General features: G+C 38.9%; 1 protein-coding gene across 1 annotated transcript in view; it reads left to right on the forward strand.

The window, feature by feature from the left end:
- Positions 1–14,569, forward strand: part of LAMA1 (laminin subunit alpha 1) — a 97,103-nt gene extending 82,534 nt beyond the window's left edge. Inside the window, exons 49-63 of the mRNA XM_041399219.1 lie at positions 482–632; positions 1,731–1,875; positions 2,492–2,633; positions 3,738–3,852; positions 4,042–4,212; positions 4,638–4,789; positions 5,280–5,465; positions 5,939–6,101; positions 7,210–7,322; positions 8,400–8,589; positions 10,521–10,679; positions 11,782–11,935; positions 12,538–12,671; positions 13,730–13,952; positions 14,409–14,569. Of these exons, the coding sequence (XP_041255153.1) occupies positions 482–632; positions 1,731–1,875; positions 2,492–2,633; positions 3,738–3,852; positions 4,042–4,212; positions 4,638–4,789; positions 5,280–5,465; positions 5,939–6,101; positions 7,210–7,322; positions 8,400–8,589; positions 10,521–10,679; positions 11,782–11,935; positions 12,538–12,671; positions 13,730–13,952; positions 14,409–14,569 (2,359 nt within the window). The remainder of the gene's footprint in view (positions 1–481; positions 633–1,730; positions 1,876–2,491; positions 2,634–3,737; positions 3,853–4,041; positions 4,213–4,637; positions 4,790–5,279; positions 5,466–5,938; positions 6,102–7,209; positions 7,323–8,399; positions 8,590–10,520; positions 10,680–11,781; positions 11,936–12,537; positions 12,672–13,729; positions 13,953–14,408) is intronic.
- The last annotated feature ends 1,085 nt before the right edge of the window (positions 14,570–15,654 follow it).

Below are 15,654 nucleotides of genomic sequence, written 5' to 3' on the forward strand. Positions count from 1 at the left end.
ATCCTTCAGTTATTCATTACATCAAGATTCGAGTGTTTCCCCACACTTTATAAATTACTGCCTGGCAGCTGCACTGACTGAGCAATACCTGAAGGGAGCCAACCAGAAAGATGGAGAGAGACTATTTACAGGGGCATGGAGTGACAGGACAAGGGGTAATGGATTCCAGCTGAGAGTAGGTATAGATTAGATGTTAGGAGGAAAGTCTTTACTGTGAGGGTGGTGAGATGCTGGAAGAGGTTGCCTGGAGAAGTTGTGGATGTCCCATTCCTGGAAGCGTTCAAGTCCAGGTTGGATGTGGTTCTGAGCAGCCTGGTCTAGTGGAAGGTGTCCCTCACGTGGCAGGGGGTGGAATGGGCTTTAAGGTCCCCCCCAACCCAAACTGTTCTATGACCTAACTTTTCTTATATTTTATGCAAAAATTACTGAGAAAAAGCAAGTGTTCAGTTAGCATTTTAATACTGGTTTTCCACTTCTGTAGCCCACAGGATGAGGACACTTCATTCCATTTTGATGGCAGTGGATACTCGGTTGTGGAGAAGGCACTTCGCTCAACAGTGACTCAGATATTAATATCTTTCAGTACCTTTTCACCAAATGGGCTTCTTCTGTATCTTTCTTCAAATGGCACTGTAAGAAAATGGATCAGATTCCTAAACTGTCATTCAGCTTTTACACATATTAGAGCATATTACTACTTTTGTGTAGTTCATCATCTGGCATCATAAGCTAAGGGAATAAAGAGAAGAACCCTAGAGGACAACTCATTAGAGAAAATATCCACCTAAACTAAGGGAAAAATTAAACAATGAAAAGAATCTTCACAATTTATGTAAATTTTAGAACAAAATTAAGTTATTTTAGACTAAAATGAATGATTACTTAGCTAGCAGATAGAAAAGGAAACTGTAAGGACAACAAACTGTTTTTTTCAGTTGGAGGAACCTTTTCAGAATGTAAAAATGTTTTGGAATTGAGCTTGCAGAAGGACAATATAATAATGAAAACCCATATTGAATTAAATCAATAAGATAGGAATTCAGTAAACTGAAACAAATTAAATAAAACTCCTGCAAAAGCAATATAACCTAGACCCATCACCAGACCTTCATTGTCATATCATGCAATTTACTGTGCACTTAGATGGTGGTTTTCTGGTCCTGAAGGAAGGAAAAGCTTTGTTTGGGTACAGATTCCTTCAGAGTCACTGCATTATTCATTTGCTGTATGTACTCACTGCCTGAATACATTGTACAATAATATCTGATTTAAGCTTTGCAGTTCAGAGGGGGAACCTTCAATGCAATTCAGAAAGGTTTTTTTACTCTGTGAGGACAGTCTTTGCTTCTTGCAGAAAGAACACTGTAGTGTTTGATCATTATGCTGTCAAATCAAATTACTTTCAACCTCAACCAAAACCAGGAAAATGTAACTTTGTTATTTAACCATTCTTCTGCTGAGTAATCAAACCTCACAATGGATTTAAGTAAGGGAAATAACAAAACAAAAATACATCCTTGTGAGGTACTTGTAACTTAATTTTCCTAAATAAAGTGAAGATGAGCAGCTGGGGCCTAACAAATACTCCAGGTACAAGAGTTACTAAAACTTTTCCACACAGCAGGCCAAACCTCCCAGGCATGCATTCTTTAGGAAGATTTTACTTCCAAGAATGTAATCTGTTTGTTTGTAATCTGTTTTTGTTTTGGGGTTTTTTTTCTTCCTCTCAGAGAGACTTCTTATCCCTTGAGCTTGTTGATGGCAAAGTGAGGGTGACTGTTGATCTTGGTTCAGGACCCCTTGCCCTTACAACAGAAAATCGTTACAACAACGGAACGTGGTATAAAATCTCATTCAATCGGAATAAGAAGCAAGGTAGGTTACAGATTGAGAAGTTCGGGTGTTTGCACTTTTACAAATACAAATATCTAAGATAGCTGCAGGGAACATCACTGCAACCAAATCTGATCACCTCCAATGCAGTGTCTTAGGAGTCACACCTATGGTACTTTGCTTCTAGAAAGACTACGGTGTAAATCTTGTGCTTGGTTTATCACATCTCACAAAGAGCAGGTAGTGTAGAAACTGCTGCACAAAAACATACCAACAGTCTTTAAAGACTGAAAGATTTTTGTCTGAGGCTATAGATGAGGGATCATATTTTCTCTTCTGCATTTTAATATTACTTAGAACAGCTGTTTTGTGGGAGCATTTGTTTGAGCAATAACAAATATGTGCTAATAGTTATGACATATTTTCATATGTATCTATTTTCCTGTAGACTTTTCCAGATTTGGTTTTGGCAGAGAGGAATGAATGAGATTAACAGAATAGCTGGAAGTACAGTAAATTGCTCATTCTAAAAATAAGAAGATTGTCCATACATGTCCGAGTCAATGAATACATTTTCCTTTATTACAGATGAGATTGCCAGAAGGGAAGAATGTGCATTCATGTCCTTCTCCAGGTCTTGACTCTCTTTTCTTTGCAGGAATTTTGACAGTCATGGATGCATATAACCTTAATTATAAAGAAACCAAGCAAGGAGAATCTCCTGGGGTTGCCTCAGACCTGAACCGCTCTGATAAGGACCCAATCTTCATTGGTGGGCTGCCAAGATCGAGGGCTCTGAGGTAAAGTGTCTCACTTTTGCACCTTTGCTAAGACTCTTGTAAGGTGAGGGGAAAACTTTTACACACTCTTATCTCTTCTGAAACTAGAGAAAAACAGTGAATTCTGAAGTTTAGTTTATGGCCATATATACTACATCTGTCCTTTGACTTCAAACTCTGATATGTTGCTTTCCACTATTAGGTCTGATGCTGTAATTCAGATCACAAATAATTTTGTTTTCTTCCTCCAAGGGTGATTTCTACCACAGCAGCACCCCCTGCTCTTTGGGGCAAGCATCCAGCGCTGCTGTCTGCAGTGATGCTCCTTTGATCTCTACCTGTGTGAGCCTTGTGTTTTCCAGATGGCATTTATGGGCAAAACTACACTTAAGGATAAAAGCTGTACTTCAGAATTCCTGTAATTCAGTAACTTGGAACAGAGGAAAACCAACTGTGAACAGATCACTAGAAAACATTGCAAATACATATTTTATAGCATGTCTCTAGTTTATGGGAGTTTTTTGTATTGCACGTCTGTACTGAACTTGCAAAGTCACATTTCTTCCACTGGCTTCACTGTGAAAGGATAAATATGGCAAGAGAAAATCTGATTAAACTTTCTGCATGCTCTTGACAATAACATAAATTCGAGTACATTATTGGTCTCTGCACAGTTATTACAGAGTGCAGACTTGTTAATCTTAGCTGGCATTCCAGCTTTTAAGGGATTATGGCAGGATAGCCTTAGATTTCTCAGCCTTAAACCGGGAACAAAATCAGGCATCCTCCAAGACTTGAAAACTGAAAAACTGCATAGTAGACAGCTACAGTTACCCTTTTACACAATGCATTTTCTTTCAGCAGAGGATTCACCTTAAAGTTTAGGGAAATTACCTGACCTCACAGCACAGCATTACACACTTGTATGTTTTAATTTGGGCACAACATTATTTTGACTCTTTTTAAGTATCTGAGAGTAAAACTTAAACTCTTTTCACTTACACCAGCCTGACTGCATCCTTTAAAACAGATCTCTCTCTTTTCTTATTGAAGAGAAATTAATCTTTTCTCCCGGGAGATTTCAAGTACTACTCCTTGGAAAGAAAGCCTTATTTTGTGTTTCAGGAAAGGTCTTAATAGTAGAATGTATGTGGGATGCATCAAGAATCTGGAAATATCTCGTTCCACCTTTGACTTGCTTAGAAATTCATATGGAGTAAGAAAAGGCTGTGTATTGGAGGTAGGAGACTTTAAAGTCTTATGATCTGATCTTTATTTTAATAGAATAGTGAATAGTGGTGTTTACAGTGAGTTGAAACAGATTTATCTTTAAAAATTCTAAGATAATCTAATCTATATTTGATTTTTTTTCTTACCTGACACTGTGTATGGATAAATTCAGTAATTATTTTTGTTCTTCATAAAATAGCCTATTCATAGCGTGAGCATCATGAACAATGGATATATTGAGTTGGTACCTAAGTCCTTAAGCCCAGAGTCAGAACTGATGGCAACTTTTGCTACAAAGAACAGCAGTGGCATCATCCTTGCTGGACTCAGCAGGGGACTGGAAAAGCGACAACGAAGACAAGCACACTTGGCAAGTACAGAAAACAAAGAAATTTTAGGGATTATTTTTGCCATTTTTATGTTGTAAAATCAAGTCAGGTTGCTATATATATTGTGTATCTGATGGACAGTTGGAACTTCTAGAATCCAAAGAGAAAATATTACTATTGCCTCCTCTAAGAGAAGGAGTGTGTGGGTGTGGGTGTATAAAAAGACCTCCTGCACTTTACTGAGAGTTAGTTTGACCAGAGAAATGTCCAGCTTTTGTGTCTGCTGTTAGAGGGCTTTGCACTCTGAGAGGTACCAATACAATTCCTACCAGTCTTTGAGTTTCATTAAAAATTTTGCAACAAGCTTGGAGGTAAATATTTCCCATGTATGTTCTATTTAAACACTATATTAGCGTCTTGAAAATTGAGCTACAGTTAAAAATTAATCCTCTGATTAAATCTACAGCCCTTCTTTTCCATCATGCTGATTGATGGTCATCTTGCAGTGCATGTTAATGCTGGAGATAGAGCAAGTACTAGGAAAGTAGTTCTTCAGTCTGCTAATGGAACATACAGTGATGGACAAGAACACTCTGTCATCCTAATTCGGAATAAGAGGTACATGTGACTGCAAAGAGTACTACCTGTTTAATTATTGCACGTTGTTGTCAGTTCACTGCACTCTGAGGAATTGCCTTTGCTAGCTTATTAGGTGGGATAATCAGGGCTGTGTTTTTCTGCTGTCAACGCAGATGTTCTGATTTACATGGTAATTGTATACAGCATACAGCCACTGATAGAGGTGTAGCTAAAAGCTCTCAAAAATCTCTAGAACAGCTTGGGGCACTTGAGTACAAAGCATACTAAATAGAATTAGAGGAAAGATACACAGCTATCAAAATAACTTAGAAAGATATTTCTCAAAACTTTACATTTTAAAAATAATCAAAAGAAGGACTTCCAGTTTTAAGACAGTGAAAGGATTATCAAAGTGATGGAACCTTTATTTATTAGAAGAGGATGTTTTTGAGGCTGATAGGAATGCTTTTCATCTGAAAATGACTCTCTAAGACCTTGTTGAATGTTTTTCCTACTTTATCTTTTTCAGGATCATAACTGTACAGGTGGATGAAAGTAAACCTGCAGAATTGAGGCTTGGTTCAGCAGCAGAAAATAGCCCCATTAATATTTCCAACTTCTATGCTGGTGGCATTCCAGCAGGAGAGGGCATCTTAGGGCTAAAATTGGCTGGCTCCTTTCATGGCTGTATCAGCAACCTTATTTTTAACAAGGAGTAAGTCAGAAGGGTAACTGCCTCATTTTGGGAAACTGTGTATAGTAATTATTAAATATAGTTTGTGGTCTCTTCCATGACACTTCTGTTTGCCTGGTTTTTTACATAAGATATGCATGATGCTCATGATCTGGCCAGAAAATGGGTATTATAACAGCCAGAAAATGGATATTACCAGCTATATTTCTAAATAGTGTTAAAAATGTCTTTAATTTTTATGGAGATGCTGCACAAAGCACAGCTTTCTCTACTATAATTTCATCATCAGTGACAGACAGAATGGTTTTCCAGAAATATTGTAGGTTTATATTGTTCTATGGACTGATTATTTGGTGCTTCTCAATCTGTTTGTCACAGATGCCACTTCTTTTCTCTTATCCTGGTATTGCTGAAAGACCTTGTAAAAGACTCTCCTTCTGCTTTGGAAATAAGCAGACATGCACCTCTTAAAATGTATTTTTTTTTAAATGCAGGCTTTTATATTTTACCACTTCCATGAAGTATGAGCATGTGGATATGGACAGCTGCTTTCTGTCAGAGAAGCCTAAAACAGCTGTACAACCATCAGACATTGTGATTCAACCTGAACTTCAGGCTTTACCAGTTCCCCTGAGACCTCTCACAGACACAAAAAAAGTAGGTATTGCAGCAAAGCTCTGTTTCCATCTCTTTTTTAGTGTCTTTGTGGAGAATTTTCAAATTATAGGCTACGTATATTTGCTTCCTCTGCAGTATGGAATGGTTCAATGGATGTTGATTTGAAATTATTGTTGCCTATAGAAAAACTGATACCTTTGCAGCAGCCTGTTGGCCATTTGGAATGGAAAAGTAGTTAGGTTTATCACTCTTCGGGCAGCAACAACAAAAGGAAAAAAAAACCGTGAAAAAAAAAAGTGGAATGATAATCTCCCAACAGGAGGTCTTGACAGTAACTGTTATCTTTAGTGTATTCCTGCCAAAGGGACTTGGTGCAGATTTGCATTAGCTTTGCAGTTCTGCATTCACATTTTCTTGGTCACACACATGCAGTCTCTGCTCTGTGTCAGAGAGGAGGAACAAACCACTTGAGAGACCCACAGTGTCTGAATGCAGCTTGCATGGCACCTGTTTCCTCTCACACAGCTCCTGTTCCCAAGAGAGAAAACAGCATTACTTCTCTCCTCCTGCAGCTGCACATCTTTATAATGAAGGGTTTCCAAAGTATCCTGAAACTGTTTTCCTGTGGCAACTGAAGGCAAGATTTTATGCATAAAACTCAGGACTATAAAAAGAAATAAGTTGTCCTTTTTAGAGCTAAAGTGTAGCTTTCGCTCATGCTCTGTTACTCAGCTCTCCATACCCCAAATCATAACAAAAATGTGTGTCCTCATAAAATAGGAAAATATTTCTACCAAACCTATAATATTTTCACACTGAAATTGTATTTCCACTGTTTGTTATCAAAAAGGCTGGCAATTAAGACAAAAAGCAAATTGAATATGTCTCAAACGACAAATATTTCTCAGTAGAAAAGGTCAGTGCTGTCTACAAGACATAGCTTAAACATTAGAACCAGTTCTTTTTGAGTGTGAAGATAGGTGGGAATGATTATGAGTTTAGTTAATTGATGTTTTGCTGTGTACTTTGAAGTTACCTTGTGGCTTAGTTTTGCTTCCTGCAAAGCTCTGTGCAGACACATTGTCATTTAACAGCTGCTGGGCAGAACCTGACATTATCCTACTTAATAAATTCCTTTCATTAACAGGTAGTTTGTGCAAAAGATGAGCTGCCTGGTCATGTTCAAGGTGCTCATCAGTTTGGACTTGCCAAAGGCAGCCACTTGACCCTGCTCTTCAATCAGTCTGCTGTCAGGAAGAAGTGAGTATATCCAGAATTACACATGCACAGTGTTATGTTGCATGGACCTGCAAGAAGTGCAGTGATGGTTTTCATGATTGATCACTGCATTGCCAGCTTTGGGCATGGTTCTCACAGGTTTCTGTGGGCTCCACATGGAAGAAAATCATATCCCACATTAATGATCATGAGTTTAGTAACTCATGGTCAGAATTCTGTATTTTTTTTCCTCTTACAGAAGGTAGAGTGAGACTTGAGTCTCAGTCTGCCTTCTGGAAGTACTTTGATTCCTTTTTTCCACATACAGAGCTCACATTTGATCCCTACTCCTTTGCCTGATGCAGGTGACATGTCACCCTCTCCTCCCTATTTTCTGCAAGTGCATCTTCTATGTTTGAAGGTGCACTTGAAGGAGAAAAGACTACTAAGAAGAATCATTTTGTTGAGACCTAATGTGTGATAGCGCCTCTGCTTCTTTTACTTGTTTGAGAGGCTCCCAACAAGGTCCCCATCACACAGCCTGCAAGTCACTTGTATTTGCTTATTTCAGCTCAGGAAGTCTTTGCAGGCATTGAGAAAAGAATGTTTTTTCCCTCTAGCCCTTCTGTTACAGCTTCTGAGCAAAGGACATTGGAGAGGATTGATGCCATGTAGTCTGAAACTGGTGTCTCCATAATAAATGGCTCATTCATCTCCTCTACCTTTTAGAGTCCCTCTGTTCCCAGTCTGCCCATAATATCCCAGCAAGCCTGGCTAATAATAATGGATGCCATAAAGTTATCCTGGAATGGGTTCCTTTCCAGGGGCAATAAGTAAGCCTGCAGTCACAAACAGCTGAGCCTGTCCCTCTTAAAGTTCATCTCACTCTTTGACAAACACTTTTTCTACTTCTGACAGGTACAGCACTGATTTCCATTATGAAATCCATTACAAGTCATGCTTTCTTAAAATCAACCCAAATTCTACTTTTCTGGCCTTTGTAATAATAAATCTCCTTTCATAACAATAAATTGGTTCAGGCTGTTCTCTCTGTCCAGAAAAGCTTTTCATCACTGCAGAAGAAATACCTTTAAGTAACACTGAGTTTTTATTGTCTAGACTTTCCGTCCAGCTGAATCTCAGAACCTTTGCCTCCACTGGCCTGATTTACTACATGGCTCACCAAAACCAGGTTGATTATGCAGCCCTACAGCTTTATGCGGGACAGCTCCATTTCTCATTTGATTTAGGCAAAGGAAAAGCAGTAGCTCTTCACCCTGCTGTTGTCAGTGATGGAAAATGGCATACGGTAGGTGGTTGCCAATCTTGTGCTCCATTTTCTCTTCCCTGGAGGTACTGGTATGGATTTTGCTTGCCTTTTCTGTGTAATTTCTGTGTTGCAAAAGCACACTGGTTCTAGCCTAATCATGAAGTCATTCAGAAAACTTTTATTTGATAATTATTTCCTTTAAAATTGTCATTAATTGTACACCAAATCCATCTTCTAACTGCTGTCAAGTATCTCAAACTATTTAGGAATTAAATAGTTCACCAGCTGTGTAGTGACAGTTATCAGAGAAGGATCTAACGGAGAGGTGTAAAAAATCTGACCTTTTCCACAGAGAGCTTTCAATGCATTATGTCACCAAAGACCTCCATTCAGTGTGTGACAGTGTGACAGAAATTTGTGGGTGCAGCATTTTCTTTTCTCCCACTTACCGCTTATTGCCTGAGCATGTCACAGCAGCTAGTGACAACAGCGAAGCACTTTGTCCTTTCCTTGGTCGAGGCAACATGAGAAAGGGGGACATTTGAAATGAATGGAGGACTTGTCTTAAGTAGAGCTGAGGAGAAATTATGTCTACAGCTTGGAGGTGTCACATAGCACTCAGGGCCTTCTGCACAAAGATTGTGTCAGTCTCTGTTGGCCCAATTCCTCTGAGCAACCCTCCTGCTAGTGGCTCTGGCTTTCTGTGTGAGAAGTGACTGTGATGTTTGCAGGAGTTTTAGAAGTAACTCTGAGGATATCAATTTTCCTAAAGGCAGGTGAGGATGACAATATTCATCCTGCTAAGTTTACCCTCCCTTATCCATATGTGAAACCTTCAGTCTAGGAAGTGGCTTCTGTGGGACAAAGTGATTGATGATACAAAGCTGCCAGCTTTCCTAGGTGCCTTGGGAATCAGCAGAGTTCTTTTTGCTTTTTATAAATAATCAGCAGAAGAAAAAACAGCAAAAATTAACATGAAGAAAGGAAATGTGAACTTCTGTCAGAGATATCACAGTTAAACTCTGCTTCCTACCTTGAAAGGAAGAATGCTCCAGGACTTACAGCTGCATGTTTAAAAATTACACATACTCACATAAAACTCTGACACTATCCACATTTTAAGAGCTGAACAGATTCCATAGAAGACCTGACCTATCTTTACTACCCAGGACACAAAGCAGGAGCTTCAGCCTTCTTCAGAGATTAAGGCTGAGTCACACCACTTCCCAGCTAGGGGGTGATCATTGCAGTCCCTCTGCAATCTATGCAAACTAACATGCATTGCTACTGAAAGAAACATCACTTCTTTTCATTCTCTCCCCTCTGCTCATACCACCCTGCCTTACCCCTTTATCCCCTTACCAGCCCAAATGTTCCTGAAACTTCATGTTGAACCTAGTCATGATTCTGAGTGGGGCTAAAAGTAAATAGAGAAGAATATAAATGGCTAGCTGACTTCCCTCAGCACGTGTGAGTAATTGTTTTAGGGCAGGCAGGTATAAGGACAAGATGGACAGAACTTGAAAGCTTTTTGGTCACAACAAACATAGCACTGCCTATCATAAAATGACAACACAGGAATGTACACTTCAGAGAGCTGAGATGGCTCAGCTGTTGGGCAGCACAATAATTGCAGGAGGCCAGCACAGAATGCCTTCCAAACTCAGTGACCTGCCCATATCCTAAGGCAATAAACTGGTGATTTAAAGAAATAATAAAACACTAAAAACCTTAGGCAGGACATTATGAAATCATTGTGAGCCCTTGGGAAGGCAAGAAAGCTGTTTAACTGCTCAGTTGTATTCAGAAATAGTCTCAGCCTCAGGAAGAATTTCAGGAGGTTGCCTCAGAACAGAATGTCAAAGCAATTGAACCACTAAACAATTGTCTTACTTATTTCTATGACAAATGATGACTAGGTAACAAATTTAGCTTACTCATTTATGTTCACATGCTTCCCATTTTTCCAGGTAAAGACGGAATATGTTAAAAGAAAAGGCACAATCATTGTGGATGGACAGGAACTGGTAGCAGTCAATGCTCTGGGAGATGGTAGCACCTTGGATGTGGAGGGGAAGCTCTATGTGGGAGGACTCCCCTTGGACTACATACCAAAGAATCTTGGGAATGTAAGAAGGTTGTGGGGGGTGCCTCTGGCATTTTGCAAGGCTAGAATGATCACAGTGCAGCAAACTCATCTAAATCAGCATCCTGTCTCTGACAGGCTAAAAGGAACTACTTAGGGAAAGAAGCAACAAGGAAAGTAATGACTCTTCACCAGATAAATCTTTATAGCTTTCTATGGCTTAATGAGTCCAGCTACAGCTTATATCCTTGTGTGTTAGTAACAGCCTTTAACAGAACTTTTTTTTTTTCATTCTGTTTCTCTGTTAAAAATGAATAAAGAATCTAAATTCATGTCTTTCGCAGTATAAGGTAAAAACATGACCTACAATCTCAGACATTTTGGTATGTGGCTGCTACTGCATTAAAACAGAAATTAGGTGCCTTAAATATCTCTCAAAGACTGGGTTTAGCTGTCTCTAGATTAAAGCATATTTTTTAATACATGCTTTTAGAGGGTAGGTTTTGTCACCTTCCTCCTTGTGCAGCCCATTATATTCATGAGGCTTCTGGTGATATGATAATGGTTCTCATAGAATTGTAGAATGTCCTGATTTGGAAGGGACCCTCAAGGATCATCAAAGTCCAAGTCCTGGCCCTGCACAGGACATCCCAAGAGTCACACCTTGTGCCTGAGAGCATTGTCCAAATTCTTATTGAACTCTGTCAGGCTTGTGCTGTGACCACTTCCCTGAGGAACCTCTTCCAGTGCCCAGCCACCCTCTGGAGTGATTCAGATGAATATTTTTGATGAAGAGAACTTGCAAAATGTCCTACGAAAATTTTGATTACTCATTAATTTGCTAAAGCATGTTTGGAATGTTTTTACTGTTGGGTGTATCCCTGCTTATGGTCAAACAAATATAATTCTTCCTGTATTTTATAGGCAGTGTATACTCTGCTTCTAAACAATTTGATTTTGACTCTAAGACATTATGTGCCTTACATAATGATATGTAATACCAGAAATTTAATTATGGAAGTATTTTAGATTCTGCTGTGTTTTGTTCAGATAATATTTAATCTACAATAAGATCAGGTGAATCCCTAATAAAGCATCACAGCAGTTTGTACTAAACATTGTCTCTTATGTCTCCATATGCTTAGGTTACTCACAGTATTCCTGCCTGCATTGGTAGCATGACAATTAATGGCAAACAACTGGACAACGAGAGTCCTGTCTCTATCTTTGCTGTGAATAAATGCTATGAAACAGTGCAGGATGGTACTTTCTTTGATGGAAGTGGTTTTGCTGCTCTTGGTAAGTGTCATTAAATGAAAACAGTGCCTTACTGAATTAATATTAATGAAAACATACTCCTTTCAGGTCTTACTGGAACTGTGTGTAATTAACTGACTCCTCGCACAGTGAGTGCATGCCCTGCATATGGATTTCTAACTGACTCCTTTTACTTCATTCATCCAAAAGTGGTCATTTCTGCAAAGGGCTATCTTGCACAAATAAAAGAGATAATGGTTTTAGCACTGTGGAAGAAATGAACTACATCTTTATTAGCTAAGAATATCCATGTTCATGATGTTAAGATCTGTTAAAGAATATGAAGACAAAAGACTTGAGAAGTAACATGAAGGATTACATTTGTGCTCTTTACTGTTTCTTACAGATGAGATAGAATGGATTAAATCTGAATTAATGAAAAAAAAAACTTATTTGGGAATTTATCTATTCCAGTAAAAAATGGGAATTATGACTTTGGAAAACTTGTTTTCCAGAGGTTTTGCAAGGTCATATGCCAGCAGCATAATTAACAAGTTTTTTAGACCTTTTAATGGTAATGCATGTATTTAACTCTGCACTGTGGGTTGCAAGTCTTCTGCTAGAAGCTTCTAACTTATTTTCAGTCAGAGAAGGCTACAAAGTGCGCTCTGACGTGAACATCTCCCTGGAGTTCCGCACAACAGCGGTGCACGGCGTTCTGCTCGGCGTCAGCAGCGCCAAGGTGGATGCGATTGGGCTGGAAATTGTACATGGCAAGGTAGGCTGCCCTGTGCAGGCACACTGATTTCACAGGGCTTGTTTGAAACTGCGAGGATAGAACCCCTGGAATGCATGAAATATGCACCAGTGAAGTGTGATGGAGGCAGCTTTCCACAGAACAAATGCAGGACAGACTTTTTCTCAAGGTTTCTCATTGCTATTGTATGATAAAATGTGCGATTAGCAGAAGTCACTGGAACTTTTTGCATTTTTTATTAGTGTAATTTACGTTACTCTGACCTCCTGTACTACATACCTTGTATTCTAGACCAAACATATATCTTTTTTATTGCTTAATACTTTTTCTGCCATAAAGCTATTCTTGTCCTTGAGAAAAATATTGTATATACAATGCACACTGTTTTGTAACCTCTTCTTCAATATTCATGAGCAATTAACTCATTCTCTACTTCTACTGGCCATTATGCTCCATAAACCTTTTAACAATCAATATACATAGTTCTCCAGTCATCTCTTGCATAGAATAATATACACTTGATTGCTCTTAAGTATTTGTTTTTGCAGAAATAGCTCATTTTTTATTCAAAGCTTCCTAGCTGGAGACAGTGTTAAATATCACTGTTTCTGTGGGACATGCTTTCCCAGTTAATACTTGCATATTAATCCTTACCGCAGAGTTGTGGAAATGTCTGCTGCTTTGAAAAATAAATACATGAAAAAAATCAATGCATTTATTGGCAATGACAAGTGCTTTCAGGGCATTCTTCTTTCTCTTCAGTTATATACAGCGATTCTTCTTTCAGATCTGAAGTCTCAGGTTCTGTGAAACGCGTCTTGTTTTGTATTTGTAAGAAAAATTGAAATCCCTAGTGAAGTGTATCAATGGACCATTGCATAGGTAGACCTTATTGTTTTAAATTTTAAAAGACATTTTAATAAAGATCTACTCTACCCATCAAAGTAAACATTAACCGTGCATATTGCCAAACATTTAAAATGGAAATCTCTGCACCAGTGTGATTGTGCTTTTATCTAGGCAGATTAGTTCATCTATTCTTACTTTGTATCTTCACTGGCATCTGGCTGTTTGTACAGGTTTTATTCCATGTCAACAATGGAGCTGGCAGAATAACAGCTTCCTACGAACCAAGAGGCACAAATAGCTTGTGTGATGGGAAATGGCACAAGCTTCAAGCAAACAAAAGCAAACATCACATTTCACTGATAATTGATGGGAATTTGGTTCACACTGATAATCCCTATGTCCAGTCAACATCTGCAGATACGAACAATCCCATTTATGTTGGAGGTTATCCTGGTGGGTACAATAATATTTCCCTTCCCTTCTGTCCCTCCTGCGCTCTCAAAAGAGTGACTCTTAACGTGTGCTCCCTTTTGGTTTGCCATGGGAATTGTGACTCTGTAGCTCAGCTGTTGCTTCATATTCTGCCAGTTTCTATTTTAACTTCAGAAACACCCATGCAGAGTGGCTTTCTCCTCTGTTTTTCCCTCTCATCTTCCCTTATCCCCTGCAAGAACTACTTCTGCAAACTCTGCCAAGTTATTGCTGTGCATGGCTTATGCTTGAAAAGAGCAGTAGCTGTCCATGTTGGGGTGTCACAGTTCATACAAACCTGAATGGAACTTGATGCTCCTCTGGTGTTGGTTTTATCTCTCATTTCAGAGGGGGATAATCTTAACAACCTGGATCTTTGTTTTTTTTTTTTTCAGTTTGGGGGAAACAGATTTGACATATTTCACATTTGTTTTTCAGCTGATGTCAAGCAAAACTGCCTCACAAGCAAGAGCTCATTCCGGGGCTGTTTGAGGAACCTTGTTTTGACCAAGGGCCAACATACAGAATTGTTTGACTTTAGCAGAGCTTTTGACCTGCGTGGAGTATTTCCTCATTCCTGCCCTGGGGCTGAGCACTGAACTGTAGCAAAGCCCGTCTGGATTGAGAAAGGGTTTGGGTTTTTTTGTTGTTGATCTGTTACCTTGCATTCTCATTTTGTAATGAAAAGAACTGATAAGAACCTGCATCTCTTTGATTTTTCTGGCTGTTTTCCATCTCAGGTCATCTATTTTTTTTAATCAGAAGCTCCATTTCTGCATTTTAACTAAATGGTTTTAAACAACAAATACCTCTACAACAATTTTAATGGCATTAATTGGGTATTTTTCTTTTGGGAATTTTTATTAATCAGTGTTTACAGTATGTTTTATTTTGATTACTTGACAGTATTTCATTTTATTGTGTGTTGGCAGTTTTGTAAAAAGGTAATAATTTTGGACCACATAATAAAACTGCAATAAACTGCATTATTTCATGTAGTTCAGTTTTCCATGTATTTTAGTTGGAAGAAAACAGCTGAGAAGTAACAAGTATGCCCACTACAGGGGCGTTGGAACTAGATAATCTTTAGGGCTTCTTCCAATCCGGGCCATTATATGACTCTGATTATATGAAATATAAGTGGACATAGTCCAGCAGAGGGAGCAGGAGACTGACTAAAGGCATAATTTTGAAGCTCTCAGACTCAGAGTTTAATGAATAGAATTTTCTTAGTTACACTTCACAGGGTAGCTCCAGCTCCTTTTCCTTGTGCCTGACTATCCAGTGCTTCTGACACTCATTATAGATACATTGGCTAGATGGATTATGCTCCTGTTTATGCTTTCATGGAATCAGCTTCAGGATAAGCAGTATCTCTACAGCACAGAGATGCCTGTGAAGTGATGTGCTGCTGAAGAAACAATTTGGGTCGTATTTGGGAAAACCTAAGTATTTTGGCAATGCAAACTATTGCATCATTCTTTGGAAAACAGTATTTCGTATGGACACCGGGAGGCAGTTTGGAGGCCAGCCTGCAGTTGTGTCTTTGTCTTTCCTTACCATGCCTGCCTCTGTTTCTAAAATGAGTCTTCCAGCAGTTGTTCTTGAGCCAGGTTTGGGAGACATTTGTTCAATCCCAATCAAGTAAGGACATCCATTCATCAACTGGCCAGATCACTGATCA

The sequence above is a fragment of the Onychostruthus taczanowskii genome, unplaced genomic scaffold (assembly GCF_017590055.1).
Source record: "Onychostruthus taczanowskii isolate IOZ18803 unplaced genomic scaffold, ASM1759005v1 scaffold16, whole genome shotgun sequence".
Classification (NCBI taxonomy): domain Eukaryota; kingdom Metazoa; phylum Chordata; class Aves; order Passeriformes; family Passeridae; genus Onychostruthus; species Onychostruthus taczanowskii.